Genomic DNA, 22,549 nt, shown 5'->3' on the forward strand with positions numbered 1-22,549 from the left:
GCTTAAGAGGTTCTTTGAGAAAGTGAGGATGGTTTGCCAAGATGAGACAGAAATGGAGGACACTGGTTCACATCTGAAAACATTCAGAAGATTGGTTCCTAATTTTACCAGCACTGACAGGCATTTGAATGCCCATAATCTACTCAAGGGCAATTATGACAGACAATTAATGATAGCCGAGTTAGAAATGGTCATATCCCATAAATGAAGAACAAAAACAAGAGGCCAGATGTCTTTCCATTGAGAAAATAAACTCCATGGCAACTAATTCTGTTGAATGGTGAATGAATGTCACCATCTACATTGAAACAAATGAAATGGCTGGAAGAAGGACTTTTTAAAAAAATGCAGTTGTGGGAAATGGGCATCGCTGACTGGTTGATGTATCACTAGCCAACTTCAGTCATAAAACAGATCTGACACACTTTCCAGTCCACTGACCTAGAATTTCAGACTGTCCCACATCATCACAGCCACTTTTGTTCTGAATAGTAATCCTGGGAGAAAGCTGTCCGATTTCCTCAGAGGTACTTTTGCTGCGTGCAGTGCTCCAGGGGGACTGATGTGATGGTTCTTCAGATGTGCTTTTACTTCGCATGATGCTCCGAGGTAAAGAATGCTCCAACCCAAGTGTCTGCAAAGGAAGGAACAAACACTTACTGGACAAAACAAGAGGACTGTACCTCTTTCGCACTATGTATTTCTAAAAGGGGAGTCAAGTTGCAGAACTGATACTTACTCTTTCTCAAAACTATTAGTTTAATCAATTCTCTACTAAAAGGCTTAGAAGCAATTTTTAATAACGAAAGACTACTGAAATAGAATGAGAAATGCACTAAAGGTTGTTTAATAAGTCTGTAAGCATTCCCAGAGCATCAGAAGCAAAGCCGAAATAAGATTAGATTTCAGATGCTGATATAGAATTAGCGCTGAAATCCCTGAAGGCCCTTATATCTATAATGAAACACATACAATATTTAGTAATTTTATAGAAGAAACAAAATGATTTAGTTCTTTAAATGTTAAAAAAAATTAAGTTTTCTTCTTTTCATACAGGAGCAGTGATGTTTCCACCCCGCTATCTTCATTGAGGACAGGTTTGCAATTAAAGTAGTCTCAGTCAGGGCACAGTTTTGAAATGTCATCATAATATTGCCTGTTGTTTTGTCTAATTATAATTCGATTCACTCATCCTCCTACCTCTGAGCAAGGCTGGAAGCCTTTCCTCAACAAAGTTAGCAGTTAGGCTAAAGAAACAGAAGATACCAATGCTCAAGTAAGAAAATTACAAATAAAAAATACTAAACAAAAATATCAAAATACTGCTCTTACACAAATTAATCTGCGTATTTAATTTCACTCAAAAATGGAAACATGTCAGAGAACTGCCTCCAAATGCAAATATATATCTAAATACTTACACACTCCAAGAAATTCTGACTTGACCGCTCTTTCAAGCAGTATTCAGAGTCACACCACCCTCAGTGGAAAAAAAACTCAAGTCTTTTCTTGGCCTTCTACCTATTACCTTAACTCTATGGCCTTTATTACTGACTCTTCTACAAATGGAAAAAGTGCCTTCCTATCTACCCGATCTATACTCTTCATAATCTTATACACCACTATCATCAAGTCCCCTATCAACCTTTGCTGCTGCATGGAAAATACCCCTCATCTATCCACTCTATCCCCAAATCTCAGACCCTACAACTCAGAGGGACCCGGATAATTCTCCTCTACACCCTTTCGAGTGCAGTCCTTCCTAAAATGTGCTGTCCCAGAACTGCCACATAGTATTCTAGTTGTGGCCTAGTATTTTATAAAGTTTCAGGATAACCTTTTCTCTTGTATTATATGCCTCTGCCAATAACGGAAAGTATACCATTCGGCTTCTTCGCCAATCATCTTGACTGAATATGTTATGACGCACTTCTGTGGCAGGTGGGATTGAAACATGGACCTTCCAGCCCAGAGCAAAATAACCACCACCGTGCTGCAACACAGCATGTTTGAAATTAAACCTCCTGACACTCCTACGCCTCAGTTTCATCAAGTCCATTAACCCTAACTAATATCCTTCAACTATATATAATTAACATTGCTCATTTTCTGAAAACAATTACAGCTTCCATGCTGAATCAATATGTTGGCAGAAGAAATAAAAAGATCAATGGAAAAAATAGCAAGTTAATTCTTTTAAATAAACTGTGAATGTTGAGGAATCAATTCAATACTACTTGACTTCACCTTTCTCAACAACATTTCAGATTAGAAACTGCCTCAGGACAACACTGTTTCAGCCTACTTGAATTTCCTTTAATAATAAACAAGAAACTTTTTTGGCACTTGTTCTTTTAAAAATATCCAGTACAGCAGTCACTATTGCAAATGCTAATTTACTGCAGGTGCGACTCCAATATTAAACTCAAGGTTAAAATCATGCTGTTTAGATGCCCAAAGTTCTGTCATTTACGTTCCACTTTCTTACCTCTGTTTTCAGTCCACTGTCTGGGGAATTTGTTGCATTTCTAGCACCCAGTATCTGTTGTGCATGACCTGAATTTGACTCTTCTTCCTGTTCTTGCTCTGCCTTCACTTTATCTGGCAACTCTTGCTTAATTGCTTTAAAAGTCAGTTTTTCTTCAGTTCCCAAACCAGCCAATACTTGAGATTCATCACTAGGTCGGTGTTCGGATTTATGAGTCTGCTGCTGGACTTCTTCAGCTTCCTCCTTTATGACCTGCTCTGCCCGAAACAGGGAGGCAGCATCTCCTTCCGTGGCAGCTAGCTGCTCTCCAATATCATCAGGAGGAAGATTTATCAGTTCTGCTGCTTCCTCCACCTAAAAAATAATAGATTACTGATCAGCTTTTTGTATCAAATTCTGCAGATGCCAGGTTACAACCAGTTGTCTTTCTATTGTTCTCCCAAGTAATCTTAACCTTCGGGTGAGAACAGTATATTATTTAATGCAACAAAACTTGCACTTCTGGAACCCAGGCCAGCTGACAGAAATTTGTTCCGCAGCAGACTTCAGATTTTGAAAACTTCTCAGGCAACTTTGCTTCCCCGTACTGTGGTAGAATGTGGATTTTTTGGATAATGAATCAATTCAATACGTAGCAGTCAGCTCAAAGATGGCAAAAGCACAGCATCAAAATAGAACACCGGCCAAATCTCTAAAACAGAACTCATAGAATTTTCTCTCATTGTGCCCTCACTTTTGAGTTTTGAAAATTGCTATGTTCCCAGAGCTGTGGTGCGAGGGGAACAAGGGGACCTGCTGTTTCCAATGCAGCTCTTTAAGTAATGAGCACTATCTTTTTATGGCATTTTGCAGGACAGGACTCATGCTTCTAGGATGGGCCACGCCTAATATTAAAAAGGTACTAAGATTTAAAGGGGCCTCACAGCAGTGAGCACTCAGAGCTCCATAACAGCTATTGTGACCCATATTTTGGGAAGCCCTACTTTAAAGCAAAGGCATTTGAAATAAGGAAGAGCCAAAAAGGGAACAAAAAATTGTTTTGCAAGAAAATAATTGTTTACCTTCTCTTCAATGATTGCTAGGATGTCAGCCTGGTTGCCCAAGCTCAGCATATCTGTATAATCAGATACCCCGGTGTCTTCAAGCTTTGGTTGATGCTGATCTGCAATGCCCTCTCTTGTTCTCGTAATCTGCAAACTGCCACCTGGTAGACACTTACTTTCTCCAGAGTCAATTAACACAGAGAAGCCAGCCAGATCTCCAGAAACTGATAGGGATGGCTGTTCCTCACAGCTCTCTACCTGAACACAAATGGTGGTTTCTTCAACTGCAAAGATAAAGCATCAGAAAAAAAAAATGATCCTCCAAAAATGAATACTTGCAACCAAGCATCCTGTAGAAAGGACATTTCATGATATGTTTTAACGACGCAGTTAGCTTTTTCAATGATTTTACAGAGTACATTGGAAGCATCCAGCAAAATGCAATGGCACTTTGAAATTCAAATCCTTGGAGATATTTAAGCTCATTTACTCTGGTTGTTGTCATGAATGGGCCTAAACAAATTAATGTGAAAACTACAAGTAAATAATTTCCACAGTACATAAAGTGGCAGAAACATTGGAGAAAAGAATCGAGATGTCCTCCAATAAAAAGATTCTGCATATAAAGCAGGGTGAGGAAGGCTTGCTTCAACACCAAACATTGCCAAACAATCCCTGCTGAATAAGCAATTTGTTTCAGTTAATAAATCTCAAAATCCATTCAGATGAAACCCTGGTTGCCTAACCAAACTACTTAGCTAGTATGGAACAATGCAGGCTTGCAAAGGGGAAAGTGTACAATTTTATCCAAGATCCTCCCAGGAGATTCTTCATTCTTTAATACCTTCTGAATGTTTACTGCATTTCAAATGTCTCATCAGAAATAAATTAAAGCACATTTAAAATTCTTTTAAGTTTTGCCAAAAACAAGATGAAAGAGACTGTCAGTCGGTGGCTTATTTTGTTGCAGTATATTACCAAAAAAAAATCTGCAGCTCATTTTTCTCCAAAGTTATTTGCCTAAATTCCTTTCAATGTGCTCCACACTTCACAGTTCCAGTTGGGAAAAATCTCTGAAGACGTTCTTACAGATCTCTGGCACTGTCACCTGAACAGACTAGGATAGCCCTCCCACCCAAATCTTCCTCATTTCCTACAGGGAAATGCGTCATATTAAATCAATATCCTCTATGGAGAGCAACTGGATGAGGAAACAACTGGTCTGAGAACTGCAGGAATTATCCTCAGCTGAAGGTTCAACATGCAATGTCACTGTGTCACATTTTAAGGTTATTTAAAAGTAACACAAAGTCATTGAATATGAAAGGCAACTATTAGTGCAAACAATTACTTCAAAAAGTAATCAATTGCTGACAGTGATTTTGCATTGAGCCCACATTTTCTCTAACATAGTTAAAGATTGTCCCAAAAAGCCATGATTAATTAACAAATTCCCAAAGTATCAGAGTTCCAGATAATCGTACTTGCAGCATATTTAAGTAAAGGGGGAATCTCACGCTGCATCTAGATCACCATTTTACAGAATCAAACCGAAAACTGCATGAATGAGATCTTTTAGTTATAAAAGGTCTTAAAGGTTTAGCTTTTAAAGCATTTTGAAAGGGATGGTTTAATGTCCCTCTACTGACCAGAGATTTATTGTTGTGCATGAATCCAAGTTATAGCCATTTCAGATTCAATAGTGCTGATGCAGCTTGTAAAACACAGTACACTTTCATACATGATTCTCTTTCTTATGGTTACAGGGAGTGTAGTGTATCCGTAGGATGATCAAAATTAGAATGATTGTCATCAAGCCTCTCTGACAGAAATGTGTTATGGGTCTTCTTTAAGGATTTATCCTGATCTATTCTTTCTTAATTTTCCCGAGTCACACACTATGCTCATAATAGCATGAGGCTCGTTTATAAACACTTCACCCACGTGGCTCTGAATCTAGCCGCTGCCGATGAAAGTATGTTGCCAAGAGTATAACTGGAACTCCACTTATGCTAAAACACTGAACTTGAAAGCGAACAATTACATAGTCAGCCTTGCTAGAACATGCTTCCAAGTTCCAGCACTTGAAAATATTCCCCATTACATGTCCAGTATATTGTTCCCAACCACAACAGTCAATGGTTCAAACTACCACTGTTAATCCCAGAAAATAAAGCACAGATGAAGCCATTCAAATAATTGCACCCGTGTTGGCTCAGGCTGTTTGATGAAAGCTAATTGTTCTATTATCCATTTCTCTCCCCTTCGCTCAAATCTTTGTGCTTTGTAAATACTTATTCAGTTTCTTTTTAAACAATGCACCCAATGCTATTTAAAGATTCTGTGAATTAATCAGATTCCATCACCCACCCCTCAGAGATCTCTTAACTTTTCTCTTATCACCAACGCCCATCTGTCACATAAATATTATCCCTACCCTACTGCCCATCATAGATCTCACTCTCACCCCAGCCACCCACTCAAAAATCTCACCATCTCCCATCTCTCCGATCTGAGCTCATGACAATTTTCAAGCACCAGAATGCTAAGCAAGGCTCCAATTCTAATTATCAACTCACAAACGTCTTACATTAATTCAATATCCATTTCACTGCTTATCTTCTTCAACTCTACAACATTTAAAATACAGAATTCTACTTGCCTTTCTGTGACCTGTTCTAACGGTTACTCACACCTTCAAAAAATCCATATCTGCATGACTGGAGCTCAAAGAAGTTTATAACATAACGACAGGTATAGATAGAGTTTATATAGTTGTCTTTTCCTTAGGATGGGGAATTTCAAGACGAGGGAACACATTTTTAAGGTAAGAATGATTAAAAACATGAGAGACAAATTGTTTACACAGAGGGTAGCTCATATGTAGAATAAGTTTCCTCAGGGAGTGGTGGATGTGGGCACAATTACAAAATTTAAAAGCCATTTGGATAAGTGAACGAAGGAAAGGTTTGGAGGGATATGAGCCCATTTCAGGTAGGTTTAGTTTGGGATTATGTTCAGCATGGACTGCTTGTACCAAACGGTCTGTTTTTTATGCTCTATGGCTCCAGATTTCGCATATTACTGTTACTAAAATTCCCAACAAAAAGGTAAAAACTCTCATTACATTAATGGATATTACCTAACAGCTCTTCCAGTGAAAATTGCGACCAATTACAAATATCCCACTTACAAATTATATTTTCAGGAAATTTTAAAATTTTCTATTATCATCAAAAGGAAAGAAGTTGTCCATTTTAAAATTTACAAGGAACTAATGAAATCATTCATTGGCAATCACAAGGGAGATCTTACGGAAGGTAAAGCAAAGTCCCCTATTCAAAAATGACAGAAATTATGGAATACAAGCACAAAATCCATCATAATTTGAGGATGAACTATGGATCAAGTTACGACCAGTTTTGTGAAGAAATCTGAGACATAAGACTGACCTCCAGCTTCACGAGCAAATTAAAGCCATTTATCTATGTTTTATTCTACAATTTTCTTTGACATGCCATTTAGTCTGAAGGATAGCACCACATCCAAAGCTGCATTAACCAACTAACTTTTCCTATAAAGTAACATTTTTATATTTTTATGAAAAGTGGCAAATTTCTATATTGTATGCTATAATAGGCTCTACTTGTACTATTAAATTCTGGTGTTGTATCCATATTGTAGACCAGTTTTTCTTACTGCAAGGCATTTGAAATTGGAGTTAGTGGCGTTAAGCCAACATGACTGGAATGTCAGCATTTGGCAAGGTGCTGAAGAATCTGACTTTTGTGGAACAGCTAACTGTGAAAAACTATTTAGTTTTATTCTGGTTTGACAATACAGTTCCAGAATTACCGTATGTTCTAAATGCCAACTATCATAAAGGAGCAAGAAAAACCAAAAATGCTGGAAAAGCTCAGCAGGTCTGGCAGCATCTGCAGAGAGAAATCAGAGTTAACATTTCGTGCCCGGTGGCCCCTTCTCAGACCCTTCCTCTGAAATGTTAACTGATTTCTCTCCACAGATGCTGCCAGACCTGCAGAGCTTTTCCAGCAATTTCAGTTTTTGTTTCTGAAATACAGCATCTCCAGTTCTGTTTTTACCATAAATGAACTTTCAGTAATATAGATTGTTAACTTTATTCTCTTTCTACAATATATCCTTTCTCATTTTCCCAATTTTTTTATCCTTTTATATGAAGTTTTCTCTCCTCATGCAATAAAACTCTAATTAGCTGTGACAACTCGTTGACCTTGGATAAGGAATAGTTTGTGCTCCAACTTCACCTTTTCTAAGCATTCAGCCTCTATATTCTTTTTGTGGCAGCATAACTCATTCAAATTCAACTCTGATTTCCAACAGTCACTGTTCTATTATTCTGCCACAAATTACAATGAATCCCCAAAGCAAAACATTAACACACAACTTCCCATTTACTGCGTTTGTTTCAAAAATTGTTCGAATTTGGATAATTTCATTGCGCAAAAGTTTTTCTGTAAGGTTTATCAGATGTGCAAGATTTAGATTGAGGATGCAAAATTTTAGCTCGACATGGTACCAAAAATCTTTCATTAAAAAAACTACCATAGGTAAATAATGGTTAAAAGTCAAGAAGGCATAGACAAAATAAAATGTTCCACTCAGCCTTGGATGTTTGTATTATTTTTTGAGATTTTCATTTCAGAGCACAATGTATGGTGTCATTGGTTATTCGTTCTAACAGAGTTTCACAAGGTGCTAACAAACCAAAATAAACTTGTCCATATTTGTCAAATGTTTGAAACCCCACAGGTTGCCCATTTCTTTTTTTGCTTTCTTCAAGATCCAGATCTACAAGTTTGGGACAATCTTTAAAAGGAATAGGGTATTAGGTTACTGCACGTTTTTGAGATCTGGCAGCGATAGGTTAGACTGCCTTGTGACAGACCTGTCCCGCTGCTCTCCTGCGTCATTGCTGTGGTGCCGGCTGAACACACCTGGTCAGCTAGATTTTGCAAAGGTTTAACTGGAGGTGGTGCCTCACTGCTGATAGTAGAGAAGGGAACGAAAGGTGGCGTGAAGTGCGAGAGGCCGGCCTCCAAAAGCCTGGACAGAGTAGGGGCTCCTAACACAAAGTGCACAAAGAAACATACAAGGCTAATGCAAACAGGCAACAGCAACCATTTTCAACACAAATTCTTCATTTCGTTAAATGACATCTAAGCCCCCAAGAACCAAACTTTCTAAAAGTTTTTGATACAGAAGCATGTAGTAAAGACCCCAATGAAAACAAAGTACAGCACGAAACAATGATAACAGCCAGATCTGTCCTAAACGATACCATATATACAAAAGCAATGAGGTCTGTCCCTTTTTGTGCTACTGTAAACAATCTAAGGTACCAGATCTGTTTTTGCTTTTGGTGGAGTGCTGTCAGGGGTATCATATGGAATGGCAATGACCTAATCTATTCCTAACTGTTCACAATGATACTGTTTAGCAATATCACTTATCTATGATATCGTACACCAGAGAAAAACAGATGCAATCAACCACACAAAGTAAGAGAGTGGAGGTACATAGAATGAAAGTGAAGAAATGAATCCTATTATTTATGACAAATAACAGAACAAAGTTAATTCTTTACTACCTGGCAAACAATAATGATTCTAGGATTGGGGAATAGTAAATTAAAATTATAATATTCACAATCTGCCATCTCCCACCATTCTGTGATCAACTCCTGAGAGTTGGGTGCACATTGCCCAACCAGTAACATTCATTAATATTCCTCCAGAAGACAGTGAACAGAGAATTGGGACCAGAGAGCAAATTTTACAAAACAAGAGAAATCTGAGTGCTGTTTCAAATGGTTAACATTCAAAAACACACCAACCTATAAATTGTCAGACATTCAGATACCAGAAATTGAAGCAGGCAATTCCAAATGAAATGATAGATAAACAGCACATATCCAATTCAGAAAAGTTCAAGACCTGGAAGGGAACTTGCAAGTCATTGTGTTCTCATGATTTTTCTGTAAGACAAGTTACTGATTCCATTTGGGTGGGTCGGTGGGAGTGGGAGAAATCATCCTTGGGTGAAGAGGCACTTGAAAGGAATACCATATTTTGGCTTTGCAAATTAGGCACTTTTAGCTCTTTACTTTGCTTCTCTGTTTTTAAATTTGACAAATCATTGGTATTAAAAGAACATAGCACCTCCAATTACTGTCATGTTCCCTGTAGTACATTCTATCTAAAGTTTATAGCAACATGAAAGAAATTATCAATGGTAAGATCAGCCCACTTGACAACTAAACTAGAGTATATGTTGCTAATGTTGGAGCAAAACTCGGGCCTATTTTGTGAAAGCGTCAGACCAGACAATGCAGATCTCCCTAACAAAGGGTATCCACGAACAACTGAGCATTTCTAGTGCTAGAACATAAACTACCAGATACAGATTAAATCCAAGTTTGTAACTTGTTACGATGGAATTTGAATTCATCTTAATCACAAAGCTACCATATTCTGCATCAATGTAATGACACAACACATTACGTGAGCTAAAAATCACAATGGAGTTGAAAAATGAGCAGAAGTGCAAGTGTCAGAAAGACAGTGACACCAAAAGTGAAAAACAACGTATGTAAGAAATTTTTGTTCATTGCAGAAAGACATTTGAAGTAATACTTATCAAGGACAAATGATGTGGCTTTGGGTGAGTGGAGAAGAGACAAATATAAAGAAAGCGTGTGAAAGACAGAAATTGCAGATATTGCTACTATTTAGTTTTAAAAAATTAAATCTTACATTCAGATCAACAGATTTTATTCAATGCTCCAATCTTAAAGACTGTTCGTTTCTAACCTTTTCCCTTAATACATTTTAACTTCAGGCTAAGTAGAGTGTATTATTGGAAACCAATGACTTTTACTATGAACTAACAGAAAAAAGTCTGCCTACCAATGCTGGTCAACTTAAATCTCACCATCAACAAAATCTACATGCAGTGAATATATCAACAGATAACATTAAGTTACTTCCAATTAGAAACACAAGGATACTGTACCACAAATAGATTTACAATGTGTAAACAAAATTGGATAAAATATGTTGCTGCAAAGGAGATGCAACAAATGTCATATTTCTGCCGTATCTGGCATTAAAATGGAGATACATAATAGTAAAACCGTCACCTGCAGGTGCCGGGGACACTGGTACATTGGACTGTAGCTCTGGAACATGCAGCGTCGACACACCTGCTCCCATTTCAACATGCACATTTGGATTGGCAACATGACCAGAATTCACCTGCAGCTCAGCTTCACTGACCTACAGAAGGAAAGAGGAGGAAAAAAAAACATTCAATTAAGTTTGAAGCAATGCAAATTCCACAAATCTTTACAATGTGCTTTGTATACAACATGTGAACCCATCACTGTTCAATGTACATCATCTGTACAATCTTGGTGATATTCTGCTTAACAGCTCACTTCGATAAACTGGTGGTTACTTACAAGCCTAGGACTTGTAGGCAGGAGACTCCCTTTCTTCAGGAGCTCAGACAACAGTGGAGAGGGTGGAGGTGTGGCTTTCTGTCCCAATAACCTTTTCTGGGGAGAATCCTCCAGCGCTGGGGTCAGGGAAGTTTCAAGATTTGTGGAGGTGACAGGAGTCTCAGGGGCTGAGATCACAGGAATATTCGGAGTGCTTCCAATGTTTATCGACACCAGCTGTACAAGGCAAAGAAAAATTCTCAATTCCCCTCTTTATAAACAAAAAGCACACATACCTGATAAAGAGATACTTTCAAACACAATTAGCACATCCTCAGTTCAATAGCCAGCTACAGAAAAATCCAGTATAGAGGGGTGCACAACAAAGAGAATCCTCATGAATATCAAACTACTAACCTAGACCTTCTATATTCCATTAATGCAACTCTTCAACGTCCACATGCAAATAATCATTTTGTAAATGTATTCGAGAGTATGGAGAACAGAAACTATGAAAGTACAGTCTGTCCCCTCGATTCCACTGCTGAAACAAAATTTATTTACTCGCAAAACAGCCAAAGGTGCTTCATGGCAGTACTTATAAACAAAGTTTGAAATTGAACAATATAAGAAAATATCACAGCAAATATTGAGGAACTATCAAGCAGCTGCTGGGATGTTCCACGCACATTAACTGGCATTAGTTTCCACACATCGACCTCAGAGAAACAAATTACAAGGAATGTTAGTAGAGAGGTTTATGTAAAAAATTATTATGGCAGGGCTTACTCAGGCTCCAATGGTGGAGCAACTAAAATTGGGACAAAGCAAGAGGCCAGAATTCAGAGAAACACCACTATCTGTGAATCTTTTCTCAGTGGGGTGCAGGGCTAGAGGATGGCTGAGACAATTGGAACATTTGAAAAGAAACTTAAGGCTTTCAAAATAAAAGCCAATATAGATCGACAAACACAGACGAGATAGGTTAAAAGGCGTTAGTTGATGTTAGGATAAGGACAGGGCTTTGAATGAGTTCAAGTTTATAAAAACTACAAATTGGAAAACCAAGCAGAAAACCACCATAATATGAGAGTCTAGAAGTAACAAAGGCCTGAATGAGTGTTTTAACAGCAGATGAATTACTGTAGGGGTGGAGGGGAACAGGTTGGAGAGGTGAAAACAAGTGATCTTGATGACTGAGAAGATTCTGGGACCAGAGGTTCATTGTAAGGTTAAATGCGATACAGCGATTGCGAAAGACAGTGATCGAAGAAAGGGTTGGAGTTGATCCTCTCAATACTAGGTTGGAGTAAACTCCTGTTCATCTTGTACCTTTTTCTCATTGTACATGTCTACGTGCCGTGACAGAGAAACACAATATCGTCAAGACAAGGATCTACCCACATTTATAAATGGCAAGCTCACAAGGGCAGAAAGAAGGCTAAATTCAAAGTTTCAAAAACATTCAAAAGAATAAAAGACAAGAGAACCCATAATAAATAATTTAAAACTCTTCACTTGTTGGATCTTATCGTAAGTGGTGTTTTCAACATATCCATTCATGGGATCTGGGTATCACTAGCTGAACTAGCATTTCTTGCCTATCCCTAGTTGCCCTTGGTGATGGTGGGTAAGCTGCCTTCTTGAATCACTGCAGTCCCTGCAGTGTAGATAGATCCTAGATGTCTTTAGGGAGAGAGTTCCAGGACTTTGACCTGGTGATACTGAAGAAATGACAATATATTTTCAAGTCAGGATGGTGAGTGGCTTGGAGGGGAACTTGCAGGTGGTGGTGCTTCCATGTATCTGCTACCCATATCTTTTGAGATGAAGTGAGGCTGTAATGAAGTTAGGAACTGAGCGGCCTTGAGAGACTTCAAACTGAGCAGCAGGCAGCTGGTTATTGCTAAACAAGTGCTGCCAGTAGCACCATTGATGACATGTTTCATCACTTTACAGATGATTGGCAGTGCATTGATGGGGCAGTAATTTTTATAACAGTTATATATTTAATAAATTAACATTTACACAAATGAAAAGTTTAAATGCTGCTTATTTAGTTTTCAGAATATAATGAACAGATTAAAGAAACTTGGATTTCCAAAACAATTTCACAAGTTCATCATTCAAGATCGAATTTTACTTATTTGGCACTGAATAAACCCATCAACGTAAAGAAACTATGATGGCTATAAAAGGGCAAATTCTTCAAATGAATGCGACAAAACCATGGCAGGTATGCTAACAACATGTTAAAAGTTTATCTTGTAGCAGGCAGCCTTGGACATTCTTTAATGCATGCTCATACTCACAGAGTAAAGCAATGAGAGGTTCTGATACAAAATATTTGATACATTCGGTCATAAGCTCTTATTATTATTATTATTATTCAGTGATTCAGCAGATACTATCTTACAATAATAGAAGTGAATAAGAAAGTGGAACAGGGAATGTGTTGAAGGATACATGCCATTTATGAGAATTTCATGACATAAGACACATAACATTGTGGATAGTCAGATAGGCAGTTTAAGGGTTACAGCGCTGAAGATATTCAACTTAAGGGTTTGTGACTCTTGTTCCATTGTTTCGTGCTTAATACAATCAGTAAGGAAGAACACACTGGCTAACTAAGTTCGCAAAAGGGAAAAAATGGATTTGAGCTGGATCAAAGGGACAGAATGAATACCACCAAGGAATGTTTCATACATACATTATTGTGACTCTCCTCACTCGCCTGTGTCGTATCTGTAGCCGAGTAGTCTATTCCAGGAGAACTTGATTCTAGCGGGGACCGGATAGGCAAGCTCATCAGTCTTTTAGGCGCATTTTTTGCTGCTTGGCGGGCTACAACAAACAGTAAACATTTTGATGAATTTAAAAACAATTGAGATCATTTGTCTATTCTACAGTTCTCTTCATACACACACACACCATGCAGTGTTCAGTCAGAAGTACAACAGCCAGGCTACATTATTCAGCTACACCAACTCAAAGTTGCTCTGCGGTAGCTACAAGTTAATTTCATTGGTGACAAGAAGATTAATTGAATGTAACCTAAGACATAAATATGGAAGCAGGAACAGACAACACATCCTACAAAACGGCTCCACCATTCGATTGATCCTGCCTGATGTGTAGCTTCAAATCCACTTCCTTGCCCATTCTGTACGTAGCTTCATTCTTGGAAATATATGCAATCTGCCTTTTTCTGTTTTGAAAATACTCAATTGTGAATTATCCACAACCATCCCATGTCAAAAAAAACTTCAAACATTCAAAATTCTGAGTGAAGACATTTCTTTGCATTTCAATTCTAAGCGATTGGCCCCTTATGCCAACTTGTGCCCTGTTCTATATTCTAAAACCAGCAACTGAAGCAATCTTTCAGTTTCTATCCGGTCAAGTCTTTTCAAAATCTTGTACGTTTCAAAGAAATCATCCCTCATTCTTCCAAACTCCAGGGTTCCGTAAAGACCCAATTTATTCAGCCTGTCATAATAAAACGCCCAGGAATCAATCTAGTGAATATTCAAGGGCCACCGCCAATGCAATGTATCTTTCCTTAAATGTGGAACTCAACAGTTTTCCAGGTGTGGTCTCACCCAAGCCCTGCACCACTGTAGAAAATCTGTTTTATTCTTGTACTCCAGCCCACCTGCAATAAGGATCAACATTTTATGCGTGTTTCTGCTTGCAAGCCATGGCTGCATGCTAACATCTGTGTTTCTTCTATGAAACAGTTTGCTCTGAATATCAGCATTTATAATTTTCAGGCTTGTAAAAATATTCTGCTCTTTTGTTCTTATCCAAGTAAATAAACTCTCAATTCCCCATGTTATACTTCATTTGCCACCTTGTTAGTCAATCACTTAATCCGTCTGTATCTCTTTGCAGCCTGCACCACAGCTTACATCCCTAATTGTCTTTATTTCTACAGCAAATTTAGATACATTACTCTTCCACATCTATTCACCATGTACATTAATGATTTAGGTGAAAACCAACATGCAGAACAAGCTTAAGTTAGAATTATATTTCATAGTTGTGGAAGTATAAATTCAAAACGGGATAAGCAACAACCAAAGAGACTAGAACTCTAAAAGCATTTATAAACGCAGAGGGTGTTAGATGACAACTGTACCATGTAGCTACTGAATAAGTTGTGTGGACTGGTGAAGCTATATAACTGATCATACTCTCTAATCAGGGAATCAGTGTAAATATTTTCAAAAATCCTGACATGGCAATAGGCTGAGATTCTACTCTTAACATCTATCCTCTGATCTACACTACAGTAGGAGTGACCTGAAAAGTTGATTGGCCTATAAACACTCAATTGTTGAATGTATGCCAGAAGAACAGAACTTGGAACACGTCTCAAAATAAAGCTTCTATTGTCTTAGCTGTCAAACAAAATCACTACTCTCCACTAAAAATCTCAGTTACACCAATAACAAGTGACTTTTGTCCAAATAAACCAGCTATTCCAGTATTCTGAACAATAGCTCTGAATCTCAAAGTTCAGTTTGAGATTGAATAAACTGAGTAATGCACTGCAAGTACTGTAACAAAGGCTTCATGATTCCAGAGCATTTATATTCTGAAACTCTTGCTGCTTTTACACCATTGATAAACACATTACATGCTTTAATATCAGTTGAGAATCTACTCTCAAAGTTTCCCTTCCTAGTTGTATTCCATCCTCCCACTTTTGCTACAAATTGGGAAGCAAGTTAACCATCTATTGTGAGGAGTTGACTAAAAAAAAATTCGGAAAAACTCTGATCTCTTCATTGAACAATACAATGATTTATTTTTCATCTCCCTGAATAGAGTTATGCGGTCTCAGTTCAATGTCAGTATATCTGATAAAGTCATCCAAAATAGTACTCTAAAATCTTGGAGACAAAATTATACTGTCCTCTTCAATCTTCACTCCAGTGAGATGAGCTGCAGTTTTTCTAACCTCTTTATAACTAGAGTCTTGCAAGGCTGGAGGCATCTGGGTAAGTTCTAAGTACATACACACAAACATATGAACAAGGATCATTTCATGAAGAACTCTAATAAATTTGTGAAACACTGTTTCTCTTTGATGAAACCATGTTGGCGTTTCCTGATTACCTTGAATATTTATTCAAGTGCCCAGATACAAGCAAAAACAATAATAAAGGCAGTAAAAGACAATTTAAGAAATAGTTATGTCACTAAGAATTATATAACTACTTTCATTTTTTATGGGGGGGGGCATGGCAATAGGTTATAGACATTCAAAACATTAATGATTAAATGAAGGAAAAAAATCTCAGACAAAAACAATCTAATTTTTCAATTTTAGGAACATAGTGAGCCAGTTGTACCAAGTGCTGAGCTTACATAGGGGTTTCCTACCGGGAATGTAGAAGCGCGTAGGATAGAAGGGTCAATCGAGAAAATGTAGGTATTTGACAAGTATACAGAAAAACTAGATTCATAATATTTCCATATGAAGAAACATTGATTTGTATTTGTTAATTATGCAGTAAATCTTGGAAATCTGAATTCATAAATGGCTCATACCCTGAAAAGCAGTTTCTGTTGCACGCCTTTTCATCTCAGCCTCCTCTTCTTCCTGTTTCTTCCTTCTATAAATAGGAAAGCAAAATGCTCAAATCCTGGTTTAATTAATGAGCTATATTTTACATGGACGATCGTCAACAAAAAACAAACACTCGCACTTTAGTTTAGATAATAAGGCTAATACTTACGCAACAATATCATTCCACGTTTCCTGAAGTTTACTGTCTCCATGACCAGATTGGATCAGCTCTGCCTCTCTCTTCACCTTTCTATTGAAACCAAAGTTAAATCTGAATTAAAAGTCTGTTGCAAGTTTGAAGTTCATTTGTGGTTAAATTTCATACTCACCACCATATAACATTGCAAAGCTATTAACCTTCAACTCTTATCAACGCTTGGAACGTTCATCTGCAGGAAGTCAACCAGAAAATGCTTCTGCATACACAACTTTAGGCACGAAATGTAATCCATGGTAAGATAAACAGAAGAGGATGGTGCTTTCAGGGGTAAGCAAGTTGCTGGAGGTGAACCTGAGAGACAGGATTTACATGTATTTGGAAAGGCAAGGACTGTTGAGGGATAGTCAACATAGTTTTGTGCATGGGAAATTGTGTCTCACTAACAAGATTGAGTTTTTGAAGTAGTAATGAAGAGGACTGAAGAGGGCAGAGCAGTGGATCTTATCAATGTGGACTTCAGTAAGGCGTTTTGACAAGGTTACAGATGATAGACTGGTTAACCAGGTTCTATCTCGTGGAATGCAGTGATAATTAGCCATTTGGATATAGAACTGCCTCAAGGGTATGAGACAGAGGATGGTAGCGGAGGATTGCTTTTCAGACTAAAGGCCTGTGACCAGTGGTGTACCATAAGATTTAGTGCTTGGCACTGCTTTTTGTCATTTAGATATATGATTTGGAAGTGAATGAGGTGTGGCTAGTAAGTTCGCAGATGACACAAAAATTGGTGGTGAAGTGGACAGTGAAGAAGGTTATTTAGAGTACAAAGGGACCTTGATCAGATGCGCCATGGAGAGGCAGATGGAATTCAGTTTAGATATATGTGAGGTGCTGCATTTTGGAAAGGCAAATCAGGGCAGGATTTACACACTTAAATGGCAAGGTCCTGGCAAGTGTTGCTGAACAAAGAGACCTTGGAGTGCGCGTTCATAGTTCCGTCAAAGCGGAGTTGCAGGTAGACAGGATAGTGAAGAAAGCTTCTGATATGCTTGCTGTCATTGGTCAGAGCATTGTGCGTAGGAGTTGGAAGGTCACGTTGCAGCTGTACAGGACTTTGCTCAGGCCACTTTTGTAATACTGCATTCAATTCTGGTTGCCGTGCTATAGGAAGGATGTTGTGAAACTTGAAAGGGTTCTGAAAAAATTTACAAAGATGCGGCCAGAGTTGGACAGCCTGAACTATAGGGAGAAGCTGAATAGGCTGGGGCTATTTTCCCTGGAGCATCTGAGGCTGAGGGGTGACCTTAGAGAAGTTTATAAAATCATGAGTGTGAATGGCCAAGGTCTTTTCCCCAGGATAGGAGAGTCCAAAACTAGAGGGCATAGGTTTAAGGTGAGAGGGGAAAGATTTAAGAGAGACCTTAGGGGCAACTTTTTGACACAGACAGTGGTACATGTATGGAATGAACTGCCAGAGGAAGTGGCGGAAGCTGGTAAAATTACAACATTTAAAAAGCATCTGGATGAGTATATGAATAGGAAGGGTTAAGAGGGATATGGGCCAAATGCTGGCAAATGGGGCTAGATTATGTAAGGATATTTGGTTGGCATGGATGAGTTGGACCGAAGGGTCTGTTTGCATGTACAGCTCCATGAAGGTAAACTGATAGACAACACATCCAACAAACACAATGGCACCACAAAACTATTATCTTAAAATATTTAAATCACATGTACTCAAGCGATAGATATTATCGCTTAGACCATCGAGTACAGGAATTCGGACATCATGTTGAGGTTGTACAAGACGTTGGTGAGGTCACTCTTGGAGTACTGGTTGTCCTGCTATAGGAAGAATATCATTATATTGAAGAATGTTCTGAAAAGATTTACCCGGATGTTGCTGGGACGACAGGATGTGACGTATAAGGATGGGCTGGATAGGTTGGAACTTCTTCCATGGAGGGTATGGGGTTGAGGGGTGACCTTATAGAAGTTCATAAAATCACGAAGGGCCTAGGTGAGGTGAATGACAAAGTCTTTTCCCTAGGGTGGGGGATTTCAAAAATAGGGGGCATAGGTTTATTATGACAGGGGGTAGATTTAAAAGGGACCTGAGGGGCAACTTTTTCATGCAGAGGATGGTGTGTATTGAATGAACTATCAAAGTGGTATTTGTAGGTACAGTTACAACATTTAAAAGAAATTCAGACACGTGCATAGATAGGAATACTTTAGAAGGGTGTAGGCCAAACCCAGGCAAATGGGAGATTGTGATCAAAGATAATGGGAACTGCTGATGCTGGAGAATCCAAGATAACAAAGTATGGACCTGGATGAACACAGCAGGCCAAGGAGCATCTTAGGAGCTCAAAAGCTGATTTTTTTTTGCTCCTGAGATGCTGCTAAGCCTGCTGTGTTCATCCAGCTCCACACTTTATTAACCAGGCAAATGGGACTTGTTCGAGAAACCTGGTTAGCATGCAACAGTCGGACAGAAGGGTCTGTATTTGTCCTGTATGACTCAATCTGCCAACTATCTGCACAGGTTAAAATAATGTAAGAGGAGCGTAAACATGCTAAAACATGCAGGCTTTTAAAATACTTTGCCACTGATCTTCTGAAGATTTAAATGCAAAATCTCTTACAAATACAAGTGTTTACGATTGTTGCTTTAGTCCATGAAATAATTATTCACCTGAACTAAGTGCTGTATTTAAATGGACAGTCAATGCAGACGAGGAAATAAGACCTCAATCCAAGAAATTCCTCAAATTAAACTCAATGTCTAAAACAAACAGTTCAGCAATAAATGAAGCAAAACATAAATTGAGAGTCAAGGACAATATGTTGTTGCTTGCATGGTGAATGACAGGAAGGCAAAGCATTTAAAAATAAAAGTCCTGTTTTTACGAACAAAAGAAGATACAGTTAAAGGAGAAAGAATAAAATAATGCCACTGTCCCAAGTCTGTCTAAATCTGGACTGGCCCAAATACGATCAGCCTCGTTGGAGTGTGCCCTTTCCTGCATAAGCAAAAGAAAATTTTCTAATAACAAATGACAAAAATAACTACAGTGACTTCTTCAGGTAGTAATATCTTGTACCGATTAGATCGTGAAGGGACACATGATCAAAGGTGGCAAAAAACAAAATTACTTTCTCCCTTTTTGACAGTAAAAGTTTAAATAATGAATGAAACTAATCTGTATAGTCCTAACCTGTATTTCTCCTGAGTCTCCTTTATAAGTTTCTTCAATTCATCAATTCGCTCAGCTGTGAGCTTACGAACAATTACGTCCTCTACAGTTTCCACAACTTCTCCTTTTTCACCACGCTTTCGTCTGAAAAGGGTTTGACAGAGTCATTACAACAAAGGATCGTCATATTGAAAATCATCAGATGTTATTTAATGATATACACTTACTTGGGAGTCTCTGTTGTCTCCAACAGTTCTGAATACTGGGATGCGCAATGCTATAGGAAAAGAATATAAACAAGCAAAAGTTTGTGTGATAAGTAGAATATATACCAAGAAATCTAGATGCACTTTAATCATAGCCATAGATGAGCGTCTCAGTGGCAGATGGGAAAGAAGTAGGGAAGGATGACGCGAGTGAAGAAAGGGAAAGTCAACAGCAAATGGGATCAAAGATGACAAATTTCGAAGCCATTTCTTTCATTTGTCCGTGTGATGTGGGTATCACTGATGCAGCTGATATTTATTGCCCATCCCTCACTGTTCTCCAAAAGGTGGTGAGCTGTTTCAGCCTTAGACTTTTTTGGGAGGCGGTGGGTGGAAGGAGACAGACAGGACGTGGTGTTGTTAATTACTTTATCCCAACACTATGAAAACAATTTGTTATATTTGTCAAACTGGATTAAAAAATATCAATCAGGAAACTGGTATACAAATCAATCAATTTGGAAATTACAGTTACACATGAAGGTGCACAAGAGAAGAAACTACATGGACATTGACAGATTTCTTCTTTTGTTAAGCTAGCAGAAACTGAGCTCTTACCTTCTGTGAAAACCAGTCTGGTGCACGTCCAGGTTCTGCAAAGGGTTTGATTGCTCTGCTAACTGATACCCTGCAAGAGATGAAAGGCAAGACATTGTTGGTGGCTCATTAATAATCTACAGTGTGCTTTTAAAAAAAAATCAGAACTTTCAGTATTTGAAATTGGGTCAAGTAAATCCTTCTTTTTAAAAAAATGTTGGTGCTCGAAGTAGGAGTGTTAATCATCCAACCACGCAACCAAAAATAGAAGGAAGTATTCTTCATCAGTTTTTGGCTTGATTCCAAAAAAGTGTAAGCATTCCTTTGTTGTTATTGTGGCATTTGTGGAAAATTAAAAAGTGTCTCCTGCAAAGGGGAAATGTATGAGCTTGCATAAAAGATTAGTTATCTTGCAGAAAACAGAATCTGCATAAATGGGCCTTTGCCTGAGTGGCAGGATGTGACAAATGGAGGAGTTAGTGTTGAGCCTTTAACTTTTTATAATTTACTTCAAATGACTGAGATGAGGGGAGCAACGGCATGGTAGTTAAATTTGCAGACAAAAATCAAGTTAGACAAGAAAGTAAGCAGGTCTAGCAGCATCTGTGGAGAGAAAGCAAAGTTTTAACATTATGCTTCCAGCTCTGAAGAGGGGTCAGTGGACACGAAACATGAACCTTACTTCCTCTCTCCAAATACTGCCGGACCTACTGAGTTTGTCCAGCGATTTCTATTTATCTTTCAGAATTCCGGCATTCCCAGTTCTTTGTTTTATTTTAGAGACAGAAAAATATGTTGTGGAGAAGGTCTAAGGACATATGGTGTACAGTTCTGGATGCCACATTTTACAAAGTATATAAAAGCTGTGGAGCGAGTGCAGAAGCAACTTCCAAGGATGGTTCTACGGTTGAGAAATATCAGCCATGATGATAGATTGTAGAACTTGGGACTGCTTTCCTTGGAAAGAAGGCTAAGAGGAGATTTGAAACAACTTTTCAAAATTACAAGTGGGCTGGAAAGGGCAGTTCAGGAGAAACTGTCTGTTTGTAAACGGATTAAGAACCAGAGGGGACAGATTTAAACTGATTTACAAAAGTAGCAAATATGATGAGGAAAAAACCGTTTTCACACAGCAAATAGGACATGAAATGTACTACCTGAAAGTGTGGTGGAAGCAGATTCAATTGTATTCAATATTATGTTGGATAATTATGCCGATAAACAACATGCAAGGTTATGGAGATAAAGCAGGAAATTGGCAGTAGGTAATGATGCTCATTTGAAGAGCTGGTGCATAGACAATGGGTTGATGGCATCGTTCAGCACCCGTAATACTTGTGATTCAATGAAGGAGCTTGCAGACAGATACCAAGATACTAAGAACCGCTGATGTTGGAGTCACATAACATTATGGAGCTGGAGGAGCACAGCAGGCCAAGCAGCATTAGAGGAGCAGCAAAGTTGGAACTGTTCTTCATAAACAGGGGAGGGGAAGGGAGCTCAGAAATAAAAAGAGACACAAGAGGGCTGGGGCTGTGGAAGGTAGGAGAGATGGTGATAGGTGAGTGCAGGTAGGTAGTGGTAGGGATTGGTCAGTGAGGTGGGAGGTGCGGATAGGTGGGAGACAAAATGGACAGATTGTGTCAGGTCAAGCAGATGGGAATGAGAAGGAGGGGTGGCCATGGGATGAGGCTGGGGCTGGGGAGATTTGAAAATTGGTAAAATCCACATTTAGGCTATTGGACTGTCGCCTCCCAAGGCAGAACATGAGGTGCCGCTTCTCCAGTTTCCAGG

The 22,549-nt window shown here is 38.5% G+C and overlaps 1 protein-coding gene across 6 annotated transcripts in view; it reads right to left on the reverse strand.

The window, feature by feature from the left end:
* Positions 1-22,549, reverse strand: part of brd8a (bromodomain containing 8a) — a 57,041-nt gene that overhangs the window by 28,344 nt on the left and 6,148 nt on the right. For 4 of the 6 annotated variants that reach the window (XM_048552597.2, XM_048552598.2, XM_048552595.2 and 1 more), the window contains exons 3-14: positions 20,777-20,846; positions 20,180-20,229; positions 19,974-20,096; positions 16,762-16,842; positions 16,574-16,638; positions 13,725-13,858; positions 11,033-11,248; positions 10,712-10,847; positions 8,459-8,635; positions 3,550-3,815; positions 2,489-2,842; positions 442-634 (exon numbers count right to left, since the gene is read on the reverse strand). In XM_048552597.2, the coding sequence (XP_048408554.1) occupies positions 442-634; positions 2,489-2,842; positions 3,550-3,815; positions 8,459-8,635; positions 10,712-10,847; positions 11,033-11,248; positions 13,725-13,858; positions 16,574-16,638; positions 16,762-16,842; positions 19,974-20,096; positions 20,180-20,229; positions 20,777-20,846 (1,865 nt within the window). The remainder of the gene's footprint in view (positions 1-441; positions 635-2,488; positions 2,843-3,549; positions 3,816-8,458; positions 8,636-10,711; positions 10,848-11,032; positions 11,249-13,724; positions 13,859-16,573; positions 16,639-16,761; positions 16,843-19,973; positions 20,097-20,179; positions 20,230-20,776; positions 20,847-22,549) is intronic. The other 2 variants (XM_048552596.2, XM_048552601.2) reach the window with 2 other exon arrangements.

The sequence above is a fragment of the Stegostoma tigrinum genome, chromosome 23 (assembly GCF_030684315.1).
Source record: "Stegostoma tigrinum isolate sSteTig4 chromosome 23, sSteTig4.hap1, whole genome shotgun sequence".
NCBI lineage: Eukaryota > Metazoa > Chordata > Chondrichthyes > Orectolobiformes > Stegostomatidae > Stegostoma > Stegostoma tigrinum.